This window comes from Oncorhynchus masou, chromosome 2 (assembly GCF_036934945.1).
Source record: "Oncorhynchus masou masou isolate Uvic2021 chromosome 2, UVic_Omas_1.1, whole genome shotgun sequence".
NCBI classification, from domain to species: domain Eukaryota; kingdom Metazoa; phylum Chordata; class Actinopteri; order Salmoniformes; family Salmonidae; genus Oncorhynchus; species Oncorhynchus masou.
In genome coordinates this window covers 38171077-38189745 of record NC_088213.1, presented here as the reverse complement: position 1 = coordinate 38189745, position 18669 = coordinate 38171077, and the positions used below count along the sequence as shown (strand labels likewise).

Below are 18669 nucleotides of genomic sequence, written 5' to 3'. Positions count from 1 at the left end.
TTCTACCGTTGGTTTACACCAGGTGTTCAATAAAAAACAGTCTTACACATGACATACTTCACATCTTACGCATGTTTACACCACTTTAGCCAACAAAGGCAAGAGGAGGTAGAAGATAGCATTGCACAGGTGCAGATGCTCACCATGTCTCAACAGGCTTGAATAGGTGTGCACTACCATACTACATCGGTGCAACAATAACAATCCATAAAACATCAACATTTTCAAACCAACAACGACCCACCTCAGTGTAGACAATAGCGGTCATCCAGAACTTCTTGGTGGGGCGTGGCACGGCCAGCATGGCCCAGAGGAAGATGAGGATGGGCAGCACCACTGAGATGACAGAGGCCGTCACCATGTTGTTGAGCACGATGATGAAGTAGCACACCAGCTCTGAGTTGGCAGCCAGGAGGTTGTACAGGGCAAACTGCAGCTTCAGCAGGCGGTTCTGAGAGGAGTAGAACTCTCTACACTGGACCAGCTCCTCCACAAAGAACTGCCTGAGTTAGAGGTATAGAGACATTGGGGTCAGTACAGTTCATACACGCAGGACATACACACGTGGGGAACATTTGGCAGTCTTGAGTCGATCAGGCTTGAAGCTGGAGTCTGTAGCATGTCAACTGTAGAGATCTTCTGGGAACATTATAAGGTGTATGTCAGTACCGGTCAGTGAGCATCTCGCTGGCGGTCCTGGAGTGGCGGTAGCGGCTTATGCGCTGTGGTTCTGGCTCCACCCCCAGCAGCTCCAAAGTGGGCTCTGAACAACACAGGGTGGTGCCGCTGTGACGCTCACGCTCACTCAGCTCACGCTCGCTCAGCTCCTCCAGCTCCAACCCACTACAACATAACACACAGGTAAGCAAAACACTTAACACTGACTGAATTATATACTGAACAAAAATATAAATGCAACATGCAACAATTTCAAAGATTTTACAGAGTTACAGTTCATATGAGGAAATCAGTCAATTGAAATAAATGTATTAGGCCCTAATTTGTGGCATTGTGTTGTGTGACAAAACTACTAATTTTATTGTCCCCTGCACAAGTTGCACCTGTGTAATGACCATGCTGTTTAATCAGCTTCTTGATATGCCACACCTGTCAGGTGGATGGATTATCTTGTCAAAGGAGAAATGCTCACTGACAGGGATGTAAACTAATTTGTGCACAAACTTTGAGGGAAATAAGCTTTTTGTGCTCATGGAACATTTCTGGGATCTTTTATTTCAGCTCATGAAACACGGGACCAACATTTTACACTTTGCGTTTAAACTTTTGTTCAGTGTAGATCAGGTATTCCCAAACTGGGGTACGCACAAAGCCGTCGGGGCTACGCCAAATAAAAATGTGATTAACATTAAAGAATAAAAATAATAATAATAATTAAATGTTTATTTTCTTCACAGTTTCAAACAGTCCATGTATATTTTCCAACGGGGCAATACATTTGGGTGAGGTTTTTTCTCTCGCCTGAGTAGCCTCGTTTCACTGCCAAAAATACAATTAAACCATCTACTGTTCAGCGAAATAACAACACAATGTCAAATACAGGTAGCCTAGTCAAATAATTAACATCCAATCACATTAACCGTTACTCTCTCACGGGAATTCCACTAACGGTCCGTATGTAGACAAACGTAGCTGCTGCTCATTTCGTTTGCTCAGAAATAGTTTTAAAAAGTAAGGCCCACGTCCATAGAGATACATACCAGCTCTACTGGTAGTACTGCTGCTACCAGCAGTACTACACCTGCACTTGTCGACAACACAAGTTGTTCTGCTTCCACGAACACATCCAATGCTAGCATTAGTAAATCTACATTTGTTGTCAGCCCAGGTAGCATGGACACTGACAGTTGTGAATCTGATGCAGCCGAAGAGATACCATTAATAAGAAGGGGCTAGAAGCGTCTTATATGGTGAGCTACTGAGTGGCTAGGCCAGGCAATACTTTTGTGGAGGACTTTATTCTTCCTGCTGCCATGGATATGGCTGGGACAATGTCGGGGGAAAAGGCCCAAAAAAAACTATATAGACAATGCCTTCATCAAAAAAACTGTTTCATGACTCATCAGTGACATGGCTGTAGATGTCATGAAACAATTACTGCTTCGCATACAAGCCAGCGAATTCGATGCGTTATAACTGGATGAGTCAACAGACGTGGCGGGCCTGGCACAGCTCCTGGTATTTGTCCGTTACGATTATGGGGGGGGTCAATTAAGGAAGACATCCTCTTCTGCAAACCACTGGAAACCAGGACAACTGGAGAGGATATTTTTAAAGTACTGGACAGCTTTGTGACATCAAATGGACTTTGGTGGTCAATATGTGTTGGTATCTGTACTGACGGTGCAAAAGCCATGACAGGGAGACATAGTGGAGAGGTAACACGCGTGCAAGCAGTTGCTCCCGACGCCACTTGGGTACACTGCAGCATCCACCGAGAGGCTCTTGCTGCCAAGGGAATGCCTGACAGCTTGAAGACGTTTTGGACACTACAGTGAAAATGGTTAACTTTGTTAAAGCAAGGCCCCTGAACTCTCGTGTATTTTCTGCAATATGCAATGATATGGGCAGCGACCATGTAACGCTTTTACAACATACAGAAGTGCGCTGGTTATTAAGGGGCAAAGTATTGATACGATGTTTTGAATTGAGAGATGAGCTTAAAGTTTTACTTGTCTGACCACTTACATGATGACTATCTGGGTGATGTTGTTTCTCGCCTAAATTATCTGAATCTAGGATTACAGGGACTCTCCGCAACTATATTCAATGTGCGGATAAAATTGAGGCTATGGGGCGGCAGGGTAGCCTAGTGGTTAGAGCTTTGGACTAGTAACTGAAAGGTTGCAAGTTCGAATCCCCGAGCTGACAAGGTACAAATCTGTCGTTCTGCCCCTGAACAGGCAGTTAACCCACTGTTCCTAGGCCGTCATTGAAAATAAGAATTTGTTCTTAACTGACTTGCCTAGTAAAATAAAGGTAAAATAAAAAAAAATAATAATAATTAAAGAAGTTGGAGCTCTTATCTGTCTGCATTAACAAGGACTATGTATGATTTCTTGTGTGCAAATGAACTCAAGCTTAGGGACAATGTGAAATGTGATATAGCAAAGCACCTGAGTGAGTTGGGTACACAATTATGCAGGTTCCCCAAAACAGATGACACAAACAACTGGATTTGTTTCATGCCCTGCCTCCATTCCACTTACCGATATCTGAACAAGAGAGCCTCATTGAAATTGCATCATGCGGTTGTGTGAAAATGTAATTTAATCAGAAGCCACTGCCAGATTTCTGGAAAGGGCTGCGCTCAGAGTATCCTGCCTTGGCAAATCGCGCTGTTAAGACACTGGATGCCCTTTGCAACCATGTACCTATGTGACAGTGGATTCTCGGCCCTCAGTAGCATGACAACTGAATACAGGCACAGACTGTGTGTGGAAAATGATTTAAGACTGAGACTCTCTCCAATACAACCCAACATTGCAGAGTTATGTGCATCCTTTCAAGCACACCCTTCTAATTAACCTGTGTTGAGTTATTCACAATTTTCGATGAACAAATAAGGTTTTATATGTAAGATGGTTAAATAAAGAGCAAAATGATTGATTATTATTATATTACTATTTGTGCCCAGGTCCTTGTCACTTCCCACGAGCCGGATTGTGACAAAACTCATTCTTATGTTTAATAAATGTATCGTATAGTGTGTGTGTGGCAGGATTACAATGATGGGAAAAAAAACATTTGAGAGTGCACTGACCCTGCTACTAGAGGGGATACACAGCTGGAGGTTGAATGTTTGAAGGAGTACGGGACTATAAAAGTTTGGGAACCACTGGTGTAGATGATTACAAACTAGTAAGAAAAGGACATATAAATTCTGTTAAATTCTATTCTGTTCCTCCCTCGAAAGAGATATTCAATATTAATGTGCCCAATAGGTTAAATGGGCTATCACTTCCCTTGGTCGTATTCTCGCGGGGCAGAAATCTCAGAGACCAATTGGTACACTCTGATTTACCACCCCAAGATATTCCTGAACAACGTCTATTTGCGCCCCTACTGGATAGAAATTATAAATGTAATGGCTGTGCTCAATGCAATAGCACTTATACATGTAGATCCTTCAAACACCCACAAACAGGGAAATCGATCCCAATCAAAGGTGTTATTACGTGCTCCACTAAGGCAGTTATTTATCTTATAACTTGTCCTTGTGGTAAAAATTATGTAGGTAAAACAAAGCGCAAATTAAAAGTACGTATCTCAGAGCATCGTAGCACCATTAGGTGTAAAACCTTTACTTATCCAGTTGCGGCCCACTTCTTGAAGGCAGGCCACTCGATTTCGTCTCTGCGTTATATTGGCATCGAACATGTCACCCTCCCTAGGAGAGGGGGTGACCTCGACAATTTATTGTTAAAACGAGAGGCTGCCTGGATCTTTAACTTAAAGAACCTTGTGCCCTTCGGTCTCAACGTAGACGTGATCTAAAGCCATTCTTGTGATTATTGTGACTTTGCCATTGTAATTGTTTGTAAGCTTGTGTAGTCAAATGAATTTATGATCGTATGCCATCCATTTTGTTTGTATGCTGTTCTTTGTATGACATTTTAATATTTGATAATTAACCAATGATATTAGGCCACTCTTGGCCATGATTACAGACACCTGTGTCTTTTGACACTACATAAACTAGTCATCCCGCAGTGTTTGTGATTATACCCTGATGAAGACAGCTTGGCTGTCGAAACGTTGGTAATTACATTTTTGCATCTGAGCTCCTAGCGTGTGCGGCTCTCTTTTATTTTCATGTTTTCTACTCCGCTAGCCAGCACCTCGCCTACTAGGTGTGCATTTTCTTTTTCTTCTAGATCTATCACCTTCACCAACCTGGTGGCACTGGTTCTATTCACGTGGTCCGTGTCTCCCTCTATGTCTCCCAGACAGGTCTCCATAGTGGGGCTCTCGCTGCCCTGGGACAGCTGATCCTCCATGGGCTCCCTCAGAGATCCCTGTAAAACACTACAGGGTTAGGGTCCATCACTGGTCATACTGGGACAGTGGCCCACTAGAAGTAGATGACTTCTGGTTGTGGGAGGTACCTTATAACTGACCTGGCTGACGTTGTGTATGAGGTGGTAGCGTTCGTTGCACAGCACGGTGGAGGTGTCCACGTACTGCTTGGTGATGAGGTTGAGCCACTCTGTTAGGCCATCCACCATGGCCAGGAACACGATCCACAGCAACATGAGGATGTCCAGGATCCTCTGCACGATGTCTGCCTTCCCTGGAGCACAGCATGAGATTACATTGCACTTGGTCATATAGACAAAAAAATGTGTGAAACTTAATGAATAAATGGTATTATTTAAAACACTGGGAATATAGTGGGCAAAATATGAAATAAACCCCCAAAATACCTGAGCCCTCTCCTTCAAGTTCGTCATTGTCATCTATCCCTTCGTGTGAGATACTTTCTTCAAATTCAAGACTACCTTCATGACCTGTAACAGAAAAAACAACAAAAAGTTAAACACTGTGTGTGTGTGTGTGTGTGTGTGTGTGTGTGTGTGTGTGTGTGTGTGTGTGTGTGTGTGTGTGTGTGTGTGTGTGTGTGTGTGCGCTCTCTGACCTGATGCTGGAGAGCTGTCCTGTTCCCTCTGCCGTCTCTCCTCTCTTTCCAGCCTCCTCTGTTCTTTCTGTCTCTCCTGGCGTTCCCTCAGTGTTGCCTTGGCGCTGGTCACCCACGCCCGGTACGCCAGCTGTGAGGGCACAATACTGCATTGTGAAAAGCAAGCTTTGGTGTATCTTGAGTAATATTGTTGTTTTTGCACATTTCAGTGCAATTTAACACTGTGACAATGCTGTGGTGGCAGAGGCTGTGTTTACTGTCCAAGGTGAACTCACCTGAAAGGCAGTCTGTTTCTGAGGCTTTTTTTCTTCTGAAAATAGTTCTTCTTCCTCCTCACTGTCTGACTCAAACAAGTAGTAATCCCCAGAATGCAACACTGCAGAGGTAAACAGAAACCATCCAGATGATATCAATACACGGGGACAGGACAGACGTATAGTGAATGCATTCTCCGGTAGTACACCTCGTGATAACTTATATACATCGAGACCACTTCAAACCCAGGAGTGTTTAGTGCCTGATTTTCAAACAAAACTGAAACTAAGGAAACTGACTAGCAGCATTCGACAATGAAGTTCTGTCTGAGGAAGGAAATAATGAAAACAGATGTGGGGAAAGACAGGCCAAATAGACCGGGAGATTTACAATCCTCTACTGGTCTGCAGCTGCAATTCGAAGAGTATAGAGAAATATGTGTACTACCCCCATGTGTAAGACCTATTCCATTATGAAACACTATAGGTCTGCTAATAAACTGTGACAAACTCTGATTGGTTCTGTCCTAAGGCAAACTCTTCCAGATTTCTGACTGTGCATGTAAATAGTGCAGGCTGGCTCAGCCAACCATTTCCCCATCACTGAAGGAAGACATCAGATGCAGATGCCGCTCACCGCAGGAGAAAAATACTCCTATTTCAATATCAAAGATCCCAGACAAATCTAATTTCCGGGCCTCCTGAGGCAGACAGATGGAAGGTATTTTATTTGAGCAAAGGGCATCTTGGGACACATCCCAGCCTCGAGTAATGACGTGATTCTAACTGACTGCATGATCTTCCAGAAGAAGTCTCTCAGATACAGTTGCATTACAGAGGATAGAGAGTGCACAGTCACATAAACATATGCAATATTATATACATGGATGCTCATAGACACACCCGGAACATGCACATACAGGCACAGGACAAGCAGCTGCATGCACAAACACATCCACTTAAGAACTTGGTGTGCGATAAATGCGTGGTCAGAGACTGTGGAGATGGAGGGATGTGGAGAGAGTCAGTCTGGCACTGACATATACACAGACAGAGGGCTATATAGTGGTGGGCTATGGAGCAAACCTTTAGCATGGTCCAGCCAGGGCTCTTGCCACTTCTTGCCACGCTTGTGGCTTCTCTTTTCCCTCTGTGGCTCTGTGGGGTGAGATGAAGGGCCTCAGGCTTTACCAAACAGCAAACACACAACACAACCACCCTCAAACCATAATCTGTAGCGGTGGGTTGTTGAATTTCTTCAAAAAAATTGATTAACGGTGAATAGGATGATTCATGACAGCGAGAGTCCAAACCAAAGCTCATTTCATGCCTGCTGGATTAGTACAGAGTAATGAAGTTGAGTACCTGATGCCGGATCCGCCTTGGTGTCCAACTTCCGATGGCCCTCTTTACACTTCTCCTGTTTGGAGCGGATCCGTTCCATCCTGGGGGAAGGGCAGACATAGTCTGATGTCATCATGACGAGCACTGACTACTTTACCCTCTCTCTCTCATTCCTCTCTCCGTTTTTCTACATTAGTTGTATATAATTAAGCGGTCATATATGGCACTTGACCACACTACAATCTTGGTTTTGGACATGTGTTTTCCAGAGATCGTTCATCTGCTGTCACATTCATCAGACATATTCAGAGGGAGATTAATGGCCTTGCTAGTGGCCATTCTTGGCTATTGGCTAGTTATGAGAGCTGGCTCTCTCATTAGCCTGTTTTAGCGTGATACATGAGGAATGGCTCAATGTGTTGAGAACATGGAAAGCGGTCGTTTCTATGGCTACTCACGATCTCTTGAGCTGCGAGAGGGACTTCTTCTCTACTTCCTGGTGGAAGCGCATGTTCTTCACAATGCTGGCCCTGAACAGCTCAAAGCCCCTGTCCCAATCAAAACATCAGGTCAACATAACATGTTTCCATACAGTACATACAGACTGAACACACAGCAAAACAGTATCAGAGTGAGTCCATCAAAACTCTGTGGCAGTTGCAGGGGAATGTCGTGGCTTTTAGGGTGCCCTCCAGGGGGTGCTGTGGAGACCAGTGCTCACCGGGAGGCTTGGCGGGCAGAGGCCTGCAGGTCGGCTGTCACATGCAGGAAGTAGCAGCTGAGGAACACTCTCCTTTGCAGCAGGAGGAAGAAGAAGCAGATACTGTCCCAGATGATCCCTGCCTCCTCTACAGGCAGAGTACACGCCTTATCGCTCACACTCTTAGCTGTAGAACACACACACACAAGCATACAAAGTCTGCTTTGGTTATTCTATAATATCATTGTTTACCTGCCAATTTGGAGGGTGACGTGTGTTCACTCATAGAGATAAAAGAACGGTATCCATCTGTATGTGTTGAGTACTCACGGTCATAGTAGCCCTTCACTGTGCAGACCAGACTGAAGAGTTGGATCACCCAGCAGAAACCTCTCTGCATCTCCACCACAAACACACAGGCCAAGATCTGGGGACAACACACACTCTCACTTAAAATGTACGCAAGCCTAGCAGTTCACCTAACCAGGTTCATTTCCACCCTGAATAGGCGTATGGATACAGTATGTGGTTGTCCACAGCGAGGTGCATAGCCACTCACAGACAGCATGTTCTTGGAGATGATTACGGCCACGTTGTAGATGATGAGGCAGTCCCACATGACCAGGCGCGTGCGGGAGGGCTTCCTGAGCAGCTTGGTGCCGAAGAGCAGGAAAAAGAAGCAGGCCAGCAGGTAGCCCAGGCCGAACACACTGATCCTGGTGGCCCCTGTCACAAACACCACCGACAAGACAAACCAGAACATGTGTCGGAACACCAGCACCTTGGCCATGTCCAGGTAACACCTGGAGGGAGAGAGAGAGACGAGAGTTAATGTTGATGCTGTATACTGGTAGGTGTAGTTGAGGATGTTTAATAATTAGTGCCCAGAGTTTTCCTGGTCAGGTCATATAGTCAGGAAAAACTCCCACCCGTCATAATAATGTCTGAAGGGTATAAAGAGGAGGAGTGTGGTTATAGCTGCTGTTAGGTCAGTTGTTATCGGTGTCTGGTCATACAGTACCTGCAGTTGATGAAGTTGGGGGCAGGGTTGAAAGGTCGCTCGTCCATGGGGTTAGGGTCGTCTGTGTTCTCCCCAGCCAGAACCATCCACTCCTCCCTCTTCTCATCCTCAAACACCTTCCACTGCTGAGAGGCACACATCAGGAGGACAAAGTCCGCTGGTGGGACCAGATACAGACACAACCATCAGCATCAGACAGGAGAAACGCTACAGTAGAACATCAGCAAATTGCTAATTAACCATTTTTTAGATTATGCATATATGACCAGGATATTTTGAGGTCAAACAAACACAGGTCGTAGTGTTAGTAGGCCACAATATCACTGAGGTCAGGGGTCAGATGAGACAGGAGACTCACCAATGAGATTCTTGGAGTTGGGGATGGTGTAGAAGTCTGGGAGGTAGATCCATTTGATGAGTGCTGAGTTGATTATGACGGGGGTGTTCCATCGCCAGGGGTAGTCTATAGAGGGAGGGACATACACTGTCAGGTACTGTAGGTACCAGGGGTAGTCTATAGAGGGAGGTACATACACTGTCAGGTACTGTAGGTACCAGGGGTTGTCTATAGAGGGGGGGACATACACTGTCAGGTACTGTAGGTACCAGGTGTAGTCTGTAGAGGGAGGGACATATACTGTCCGGTACTGTAGGTACCAGGGATAGTCTATAGAGGGAGGGACATACACTGTCAGGTACTGTAGGTACCAGGGGTAGTCTATAGAGGGAGGGACATACACTGTCAGGTACTGTAGGTACCAGGGATAGTCTATAGATGGAGGGACATACACTGTCTGGTACTGTAGGTACCAGGGGTAGTCTATAGAGGGAGGGACATACACTGTCAGGTACTGTAGGTACCAGGGGTAGTCTATAGAGGGAGGGACATACACTGTCAGGTACTGTAGGTACCAGGGGTTGTCTATAGAGGGAGGGACATACACTGTCAGGTACTGTAGGTACCAGGGGTAGTCTATAGAGGGAGGGACATACACTGTCAGGTACTGTAGGTACCAGGGGTAGTCTATAGAGGGAGGGACATACACTGTCAGGTACTGTAGGTACCAGGGGTAGTCTATAGAGGGAGGGACATACACTGTCAGGTACTGTAGGTACCAGGGATAGTCTATAGAGGGAGGGACATACACTGTCAGGTACTGTAGGTACCAGGGATAGTCTATAGAGGGAGGGACATATACTGTCCGGTACTGTAGGTACCAGGGATAGTCTATAGAGGGAGGGACATACACTGTCAGGTACTGTAGGTACCAGGGGTAGTCTATAGAGGGAGGGACATACACTGTCAGGTACTGTAGGTACCAGGGGTAGTCTATAGAGGGAGGGACATACACTGTCAGGTACTGTAGGTACCAGGGATAGTCTATAGATGGAGGGACATACACTGTCAGGTACTGTAGGTACCAGGGGTAGTCTATAGAGGGAGGGACATACACTGTCAGGTACTGTAGGTACCAGGGGTAGTCTATAGATGGAGGGACATACACTGTCAGGTACTGTAGGTACCAGGGGTAATCTATAGAGGGAGGGACATACACTGTCAGGTACTGTAGGTACCAGGGGTAGTCTATAGAGGGAGGGACATACACTGTCAGGTACTGTAGGTAAAGAAGGTGATGTTCTTGTACAGGTACTGGGATGCTGGCAAAAATGGTGATACGTGGAGATTAATGAACCCCACTCACCTATACAGAGTGCAGGGGGAATGCCCACACACAGTATGTACTGGTAGATCATAAAGATGCTGAGGAACAGGCAGTACTTGGGCCAGATCTGAGCGATGGCCGCCCGGCGACGCCGCACCATGATGGCCACCAACCAACAGCTATGGATTATGACTAGGAAGTTCATCCGCTGGCCAATCACATTCACCGTCATCATGAAGCAGATCTTGGAATGATACATGGACAGAAAAAGACATGGTAAGATATGAGAGGAATCCAAAAGCAAGAGAGATACACCAACATGCTTTTGAATAGTAACTCTAAACAGCAGCAAGAGGCCTACCTCCAGGCCAAACTTGTAGAAGCTGTAGTTGAGTAGGTACTTGATGCAGGCCAGCAAACCCTGGTCCAGGGTGTCTCTGGTGGCCTGGGGGAAGATGGCTGGGATGACGGGAGGGGACCTCTGCTGCTGCCTGTAGTGGTGGTCCTGGTGGCGGTTCACTGTGGCCTCAAACACCAGCAGCATCAGCACCAGCAGGTGGTTCTAGAAGGACACAAACACGACAGCATGAGTTAGGTCCAGTACACTTGTTATTTGACCTAGTACCAAAGTTGGGGTCAATTCAATTTCAATTCCAGTCAATTTAGAAGGTAAACAAAATTCTAATTAAAAAAAATTCCTCATTGAAAAGCAATGAAGAATTGGAATTTCAGTGCTCTTCCTGAATTGACTGGAATTGAAATTGACCCCAACCCTGCCTATTACACATATAACAAAAATGGGCGGCAGTGTAGCCTCGTGGTTAGAGCATTGGACTAGTAACCGAAAGGTTGCAAGTTCAAATCCCCGAGCTGACAAGGTACAAAATCTGTCGTTCTGCCCCTGAACAGGCAGTTAACCCACTGTTCCTAGGCTGTCATTGAAAATAAGAATTTGTTCTTAACTGACTTGCCTAGTAAAATAAAGGTAAAAAAACAAAAAAATCATGAAGATGAACATAGCTCAATGACATTACCTCATAATCATAGTCAAAAACTGTCCCAAGGAGCATTGATCTCACCTTGCTATAGCCCAGCACGGTGGCATCCTTCCTGAAGCCAAACCAGTTGGCTGGGTCTACAGGCTCTCTGTACAGAGTGGAGTTCAGGACCTCAGCATCTTTCAGATTGGTTTCATTGGCCAAGGGCTATGATGGAAAGAAAGAGAAATGGAGATGGAGCGAGAGAGAGAAAACGAGAGAGAGAGAGAGAGAGAGAGAGAGTATATGAGACTGAGGAACTGCAGCCAAACGTCTCTGCAAATCACAGAAAAATAAACAAAAGACTGTTCTCCTCTAAACGGACGTAAAGCAGGTAGACTAAACACGTCAACAGAATTCGCACATGAAACTGCCTGTAGTTAGCACCAAGGTATTAGCCTCTCACCAGGGGTAAATACTAGCATAGCGTGCACTCAGCAGAACGCTGGCAGCAGGAGTGTGAAAATGCTATCAATATAAACAGAGAGCTCTGTACACTTTCATCTGTACTCCACTATCTGTGTGTCTTTCCAGACTGGTGTCTTACCACAGTGCAGTTGTTGGAGTACTCGACAGGGTCGACGATGCTGAGCTGGTAGAGCATCTTGCAGACGATGATGATGCAGACCCAGACGGTGGACAGACAGCAAGCCATGTGACGGAAGCGGGAGTAGGGCATGGCAAACGCCCAGAGCACCACCAGAACCAGGTTCATCACAGACGGCTGAGACAGACAGACAGACAGACAGACAGACAGACAGACAGACAGACAGACAGACAGAGAGACAGACAGACAGACAGACAGACAGACAGACAGGCAGACAGACAGAAAGAGAAAGAACGAGGGAGCGAGAATAAGACAGAAAGAAAGAGAGAGTGCGAGAGAGACAGACAAAGAGAGAGGCAGTTTAGAAAAAGAGGGGGGGGGGGTAAGGGCTTGCTTCCAAATTCACACGGTGCATAATAGACTTTAACAGATGACGCCTGTGGACTACTGACCTCACCCAGAGCCACCCAGACCACGAAAAAGGCCACCATCTTGAGGATGTGCAGCTCCAGGACCCTCCAGATTAACACTTGGATCTGGGTCAGCGTGTCAGATAACTTCCTGAACAGAACTACCAGCCTGTTCACCACCAAACCCCACTTACTGGGCATCATCTCTGTACAGCAGAGAGAAAGAGAGCGAGACACCATTATAGACACGCCACATATGAAGAGACACTTGCCTTTTACTGTTTTTGTTTGTACAATTGTAAGCGGTCTTTGGGTCCTAGAGAAGCCCCATACAAATCCAATGTATAAAGGGTTGCCCGGAGACTGCATGAAGCTCAACAACACCTGTGCTCACCATCATCCTCTGATTCGTCATCCCTCAGATCCGTCACCAGGTCATCCTCCTCAAACACAGCCCCATCATCACAGCGGCGGACCTCTGGTCTGTGCCTGTTCCTCTTCCTGTGGGATCAAAATAATGTCATCATATAGGATATTATTTTCTGCAGAGGTGGACAACGGCTCGTGTCCGGCAGTGATGTTAAATGAGATGGATGGCACACGACTGAACTCTCATTCACTATGGACTCTATTACGTGGGCATTTGAGGAGCATATTCTCAATCATCCTCTGTCTGGCAGTGAGTCATACTGTGTGGGAGGAGCCCGAGAGAAGCGTACCTGTGTATGGGCATGACGTGGTCCAGGTCTGTGATCCCCATAAAGGGTTTGTGGAAGTAGTGCAGCTGCAGGATGCAGGCCAGCAGGAAGAAGCCTGGGATCAGGATGCTGGTGAACAGCTCGGTCAGCTTAAAGGTCTCCAGGCCGATGTCAGCCAGCCTGCAGGGGACAGAGGAGCAGGACTCGCTTGAATTTCCAGAGGTTTCTACTATACTCATTGTACACCTCAAACCCAGATGGGAGTGATCAGGACACCATAGAACATCTGGGAAAACTGGATATTGGTGCGGAAATTGATGACAATTAGGAATTCCGGTTTAATCTGGAAAAACCACATCCATGAACCCAGATCGATGTTAATATAGGCCACTTCATCATCAAACATAATGACAAACCTAATAAGAAAGTGTGTATTAGTCTTGACCACACAGTGAGGTGGGGAGGAACGTACTGCTCTTCAGTGAAGCCGGTGAAGTTCTTCCAGTAGGCAGGGAAGTCCTCAAACTGGAAGGTATAGATGGTGATAAGGACCAGCATGGTGTAGGCCACCACCAGCCACCAGAAAACCTTGAGCAGCCTCCTCCACAGAGAGTAGTACACCTGACGATATAGGTTACAGTGACAGTCAAGGTGGGGGTGGAGAACAACAACAACATTCCTTAACATGTCAATGGCCAGTCAGTTTGACCACAGGTCAAATCGAGGTAACTAAGTTATCCCCAGTGCGACCAGGGGCAATTTGCCGCATAAAACCAGTTTGTTGTGTGCTGCACTGAAGCTGACCCTGTGTTACACTAATGTTTGTTTCTGTGTGGAGGGTTGAGAGCAGAAGCAGAAAACACACGTATGAAGTAGCAGTTGGACCAATGAAGTAGTGTAGTAATATGGAAATCACAAGGAGTTGATGATGGGGGTCATAGTTTAAAGGACTTCAGATTGTGACCCCCCTGGACTGATGGTGCCTACCTACCTGGTAGAGACAGAGGCAAAGCAGGAAGAGCAGCATGTAGATGATCTTGTAGCCCACCAGCTTGCCCGCGAAGCTGACCATGATGAACATGCCTCCACACACATAGATCCAGTACTTGGCATAGCAGCTCATCACCAGTCTGCCCACAACCTTCAGAACCGACTCGTTCTGCCCGCTCCCCTCTGTGGACCCAAAGGGAGAAGGAGCACCTTGTTACTAACCAAACTGAAGACACTGCCATAGTGCACAGAGCACATGATTCGCAGTCAGTGCGAAAATGGATGCTCTCACTACTGTAAGGTCGCTCTGGATGACAGCGTCTGCTAAATGACTCAAATGTAAAATGTAGATAGTGGGAGAGAATGTTACTGGGCCAGACCATACTAAAGCACACACCTGGGAACTTCACAACTTTGGTGAAGTACTTCATTTTGTAGAGAGAGTGTGAATCGGAAGTGTACCCTCTCACCTCCAGTGGTGACCTCCTGTAGAGGGGCAGACCCGCCCTTCTTCCTGCTGAAGTTGTCCTTCACTGACTGGCGCAGGAGCAGCCAGAACGTCAGCGTGTACAGCAGCTGACAGGATCAACAAAACAGACCGAGGGAGAGAGGAGCGGAGGAGAGAGATGAGACACCATCGGAGTACAGTCTTGACACTGTTTGGGAGATTGACTGCAGGACTGCACTTTTAAGTGGTTCTACACCTTTAAGAAAGTGCAGGAGCATATACTGTTAAATAGCCTATTCAGCATATGTGACAGGCATGTTTTAGACATAAAATATTTGTTGAGTGGTTGAACTTTTCAGGTACGCACTTAATGATACCTTGTGGACATGTTTCCTACAGCACTTGAGTCTTCAGAATACAGACTACTGCACTGTCAATTTGCTGCAGGCACGGGCTGTAGGCACAGGCTGCATTCATTGACATTTCCCAGCGCCTCTGTCCCACTGCTGACCCTGTCCCCTCCGCCCCTAACCCCTCTCTCCTCACCATGGCCCCCAGGCGGAGGCAGGGGTACTGGGCTCGGTCCAGACCCAGCTGCCTGAGGCTCATGGTGCCCACGGTGCGGGGCAGCTCCGGCTGCAGGTCCATGGCCCAGACGTACTGCAGGAAGCAGAGGGCCAGGACGTAGAGCAGGATGAAGGGAGAGCACAGCATGGCGAAGTGGCGCCTCGCACGCAGCATCCAGATCAGACACGCCCACAGCAGCAGCACGAACGTCAGCCAGCTGTGGTAGGTGATGCTCCACACCTGCAGAGGGGCATCATGGGAGATGGAGTTCAGGTATAGACATGACATACCCTTCACTGAGAACTGCGGTCACAGAACTAAGGCTTGGTTCCAATATCCCATGCATTCTTAGTGGTATTCTAGTGTGGATATTGGAACATAGCCTAATGTACCTATAGGGCTCACAGAGAGGATACATTTAGAATGTGAATAAGATTTCAGTGTTACCATCATGGCGATGAGAGCACACACGTAGCTCTGCTGCATGACCACTCTACCCAGCAGGTGCAGAGGGTGGTCCCCGTGCTGTCCATCAGGGGCGCTACTGTGCCCTGGGTCCAAGTCCTGATGACTGGAGCCATTGGTGACGCCGTCTACTGTGCTCTCTATAGACTGAAGCGTGTTCTGGAACACATACACAACCCACCTTTATAAATAACACCACCAACGCACAGTCAGAGAATGGCGGACATTAGTACATTGGACTGCATGGAGCAGGGCAGGGATACTATCAGGTATCTCATGCCCACCTCAGTGTCGCCCTGGCTGGGTCGTCTCTGAGCGGACCAGGGCTTCAGTTCCACCTCTCCTCCTCCAGCCTCTGTTCCTTTGACTAGCTGGTGCCCCTCCTCACCCTGTCATATAAGCACGTACTGATTCAGTAAGCAGCACATGTCAATCAAGACAGACCGGTGTGTTTCATGCCTCGGAGTGCTGATGTCAGTACCTTGTCAGCCGATCCACGGTGGCTGCTGATCTTCAGGACCGTCGCCACGGTGATGTACAGGAGAAGCAGGATCCCGGGGTTGACATACACCGGCCAATCATGCTCCGTGTTAAGGATGAGGTCATAGGAGGTGGAGCAGTTACCAGGTTTGATGATATCCTTGAGGCCAAACAGTCTGGGGGTTGAGAAGAGGGGAGAGGGAATGTAACAGAAGCCTGTATATGGAGTTGAGGAAACGTCATCAAACTTTAACGCACAGTTTAGCCCTGGGTTCACCCTGCCTTGACACCCATTGGTTATAGTTTCAAGGCAGGGGAAATGTCTGGTTAGATTTGTGGGCTGGAACTGATTTCTAATGTTGATGGCTGAGTGTGGCTGAGAGCCAGAGGTAGAGAGGTGAAGAGAAGGAGAGATAGAAGGAAAGATCACAGGTGTTTCCACATGGGAGGCCTTGATAACAGCAGTACATATCTCTCTCCCTCTATCTCTCTTTAGCATCCTATGCCAAAATCCCGAGGCACCGAGATAGAATGCTACAGGACGGCTTCATCACACCCACCCCATTTGGTAATATTCCAAAAACAACTTGCCAGTATTTCCTCACATAGCTTTCACTCTCTCCCTCCACTCCGCCCCTCTCATTTCACTCCATTCCTCTTCTTCCCCCTCCTTCCCTCCATTGATACTTAGAACTATGACACAAAACTGAGAAGTTTCTCATTGCCATTCATCTGTTGTTAGGTAATAGTGCAGTCTGCAACTGTCTCAACAAGATCACAACTTCAAAAAGATGATATGTTTAAGGTTATCAGAACCATGTGAGCCAGGAGTCATTGCGTACAAATCACTTCTGAATCTATATGTTTGAATCACAACCTTGAGCTAGTGTGCCAACCAGGAGCATCGCTATGGCTGCGGCCAGTCCCTGTGAGAAGTAAAGCTGTGTAGGTACTAGAGACATGGAAAACAATGACTAAAACAGAATAGAATGACTTATTTGGGTCAAGTTGGGGTGGGGCACTGACCTGGCCCACAGGCTGGCAGGGGGGAAGATGCCCTGGGCAATGGGGCACTGGTACAGGTAGAGACACACCAGGTGGCCCGCCGTGAAAAAGCCCACCATCACACACAGCACGTTGAAGCCTAGGTGGCTGATGGGAAAGTGGCAGGCCCACCACGTGCACACGCCGATGAAAAGCAGGAAGTAGATTGCAGAGAAGGCCGAGGGTAAGGTGATGCCTGGGGAACAGAGATACAGACGAGGGACTTAATCAACACAATACTGCACGTCGTCTCTCATATACAACAAATCATACATGGACATCTTAAAGCAGTTCCACCCCACTTCAATGGGATGGGTAACTGCCGGCCATTGGGCTGCCCCTCTTTTGAAGGCCCTCCGATAAATTTCCCACCAAAATTAAAATTAAAATACATTAAATTTTTGGGGGGAACTCAGTCAGGGTCTCAGCTTACTGTTGCGAGGTAGAATACAAAAGGTGCAATTTAGAAATTTGTTTGTGCATCAACTGTTTATACCTTGTTATGTCAGTCACTGTTAGTCACTCAATGAGCCCATATCAGCAAAAATGTTTTAGAATGGTAAGTTAGTCGAGTGGCCAGCTAACTAAACATGTAGTAATCAAGGTCGAATTAGGGGGGGGATTGATTTTGTTAGTCAGTCTCACTCAGATATCGTATTAAAAACTGCAAAGATTTCTCTCCACCCTATGTGAAAATGTGTAGAATTGCAGGAAACTAGCTGAAAACAGCTAATTTTCTCTTCCGCCCCATGGCAAAATGGGTAGAATTGCACGAAATGAACTCTAAAACAAACAAAAAAATTCTCTCTACAACTGCGGACCGTCATGATGAGTTCAGAATTTTTGTGGCCCCCACCTCCATCAAAGTTGCCCATCCCTGCTTTAATGCCTCCATGATTTATATAAATCAATTATTACCAGTATATTAATTTCCTTTTATAATTAAGCAGTAATACAGGGGTTATTCCCTTGACTCCACTCCACTCTACCCTCTCCTCCCTCCAGTTCTCACCAGCCAGGGCCAGCAGGGTGATGGCCAGGATCCGGCCCAGGTCCCTCAGGACCTTCTGGGCTGTGGCTCTGAGTCGGGCCGCCAGCTGCTTGGCACGAGTTGCTGCAGAAACCACGGGGTCACTGGGAGACGACATGCCTTCCTCATCTCCCTCCTCTTCCTCCTCTTCACCCTCCTTTGTCTCTGACTCATTCTCGGTCTGGAAAGAAGCAAAGCATGAGCCAAAAGTAAACAGATATTCGTAAATGGAATTCATACTTTTTTAAATTGAACCTTTATTTAGGCAGAGAGTCCCATTGAGACCAAGGTCTCTTTTGCAAGGGAGCCCTATT

General features: G+C 46.8%; 1 protein-coding gene across 1 annotated transcript in view; it reads right to left on the bottom strand.

Annotated features, from left to right (window-relative positions):
- The window catches only part of LOC135552033 (piezo-type mechanosensitive ion channel component 1-like), a 36967-nt gene that overhangs the window by 6417 nt on the left and 11881 nt on the right, over positions 1-18669 (bottom strand). The window contains 31 exon segments of the mRNA XM_064983399.1: positions 245-503; positions 670-843; positions 4915-5036; positions 5139-5311; positions 5445-5528; positions 5657-5786; positions 5932-6032; positions 6997-7068; positions 7276-7355; positions 7713-7802; positions 7976-8141; positions 8285-8381; positions 8514-8757; positions 8976-9132; positions 9334-9438; positions 10679-10883; positions 11001-11201; positions 11719-11844; positions 12224-12400; positions 12676-12839; positions 13028-13134; positions 13353-13511; positions 13804-13952; positions 14323-14504; positions 14792-14897; positions 15316-15576; positions 15784-15960; positions 16065-16190; positions 16283-16457; positions 17308-17521; positions 18338-18536. Coding sequence (XP_064839471.1) covers positions 245-503; positions 670-843; positions 4915-5036; positions 5139-5311; positions 5445-5528; positions 5657-5786; positions 5932-6032; positions 6997-7068; positions 7276-7355; positions 7713-7802; positions 7976-8141; positions 8285-8381; positions 8514-8757; positions 8976-9132; positions 9334-9438; positions 10679-10883; positions 11001-11201; positions 11719-11844; positions 12224-12400; positions 12676-12839; positions 13028-13134; positions 13353-13511; positions 13804-13952; positions 14323-14504; positions 14792-14897; positions 15316-15576; positions 15784-15960; positions 16065-16190; positions 16283-16457; positions 17308-17521; positions 18338-18536 — 4782 coding nt within the window.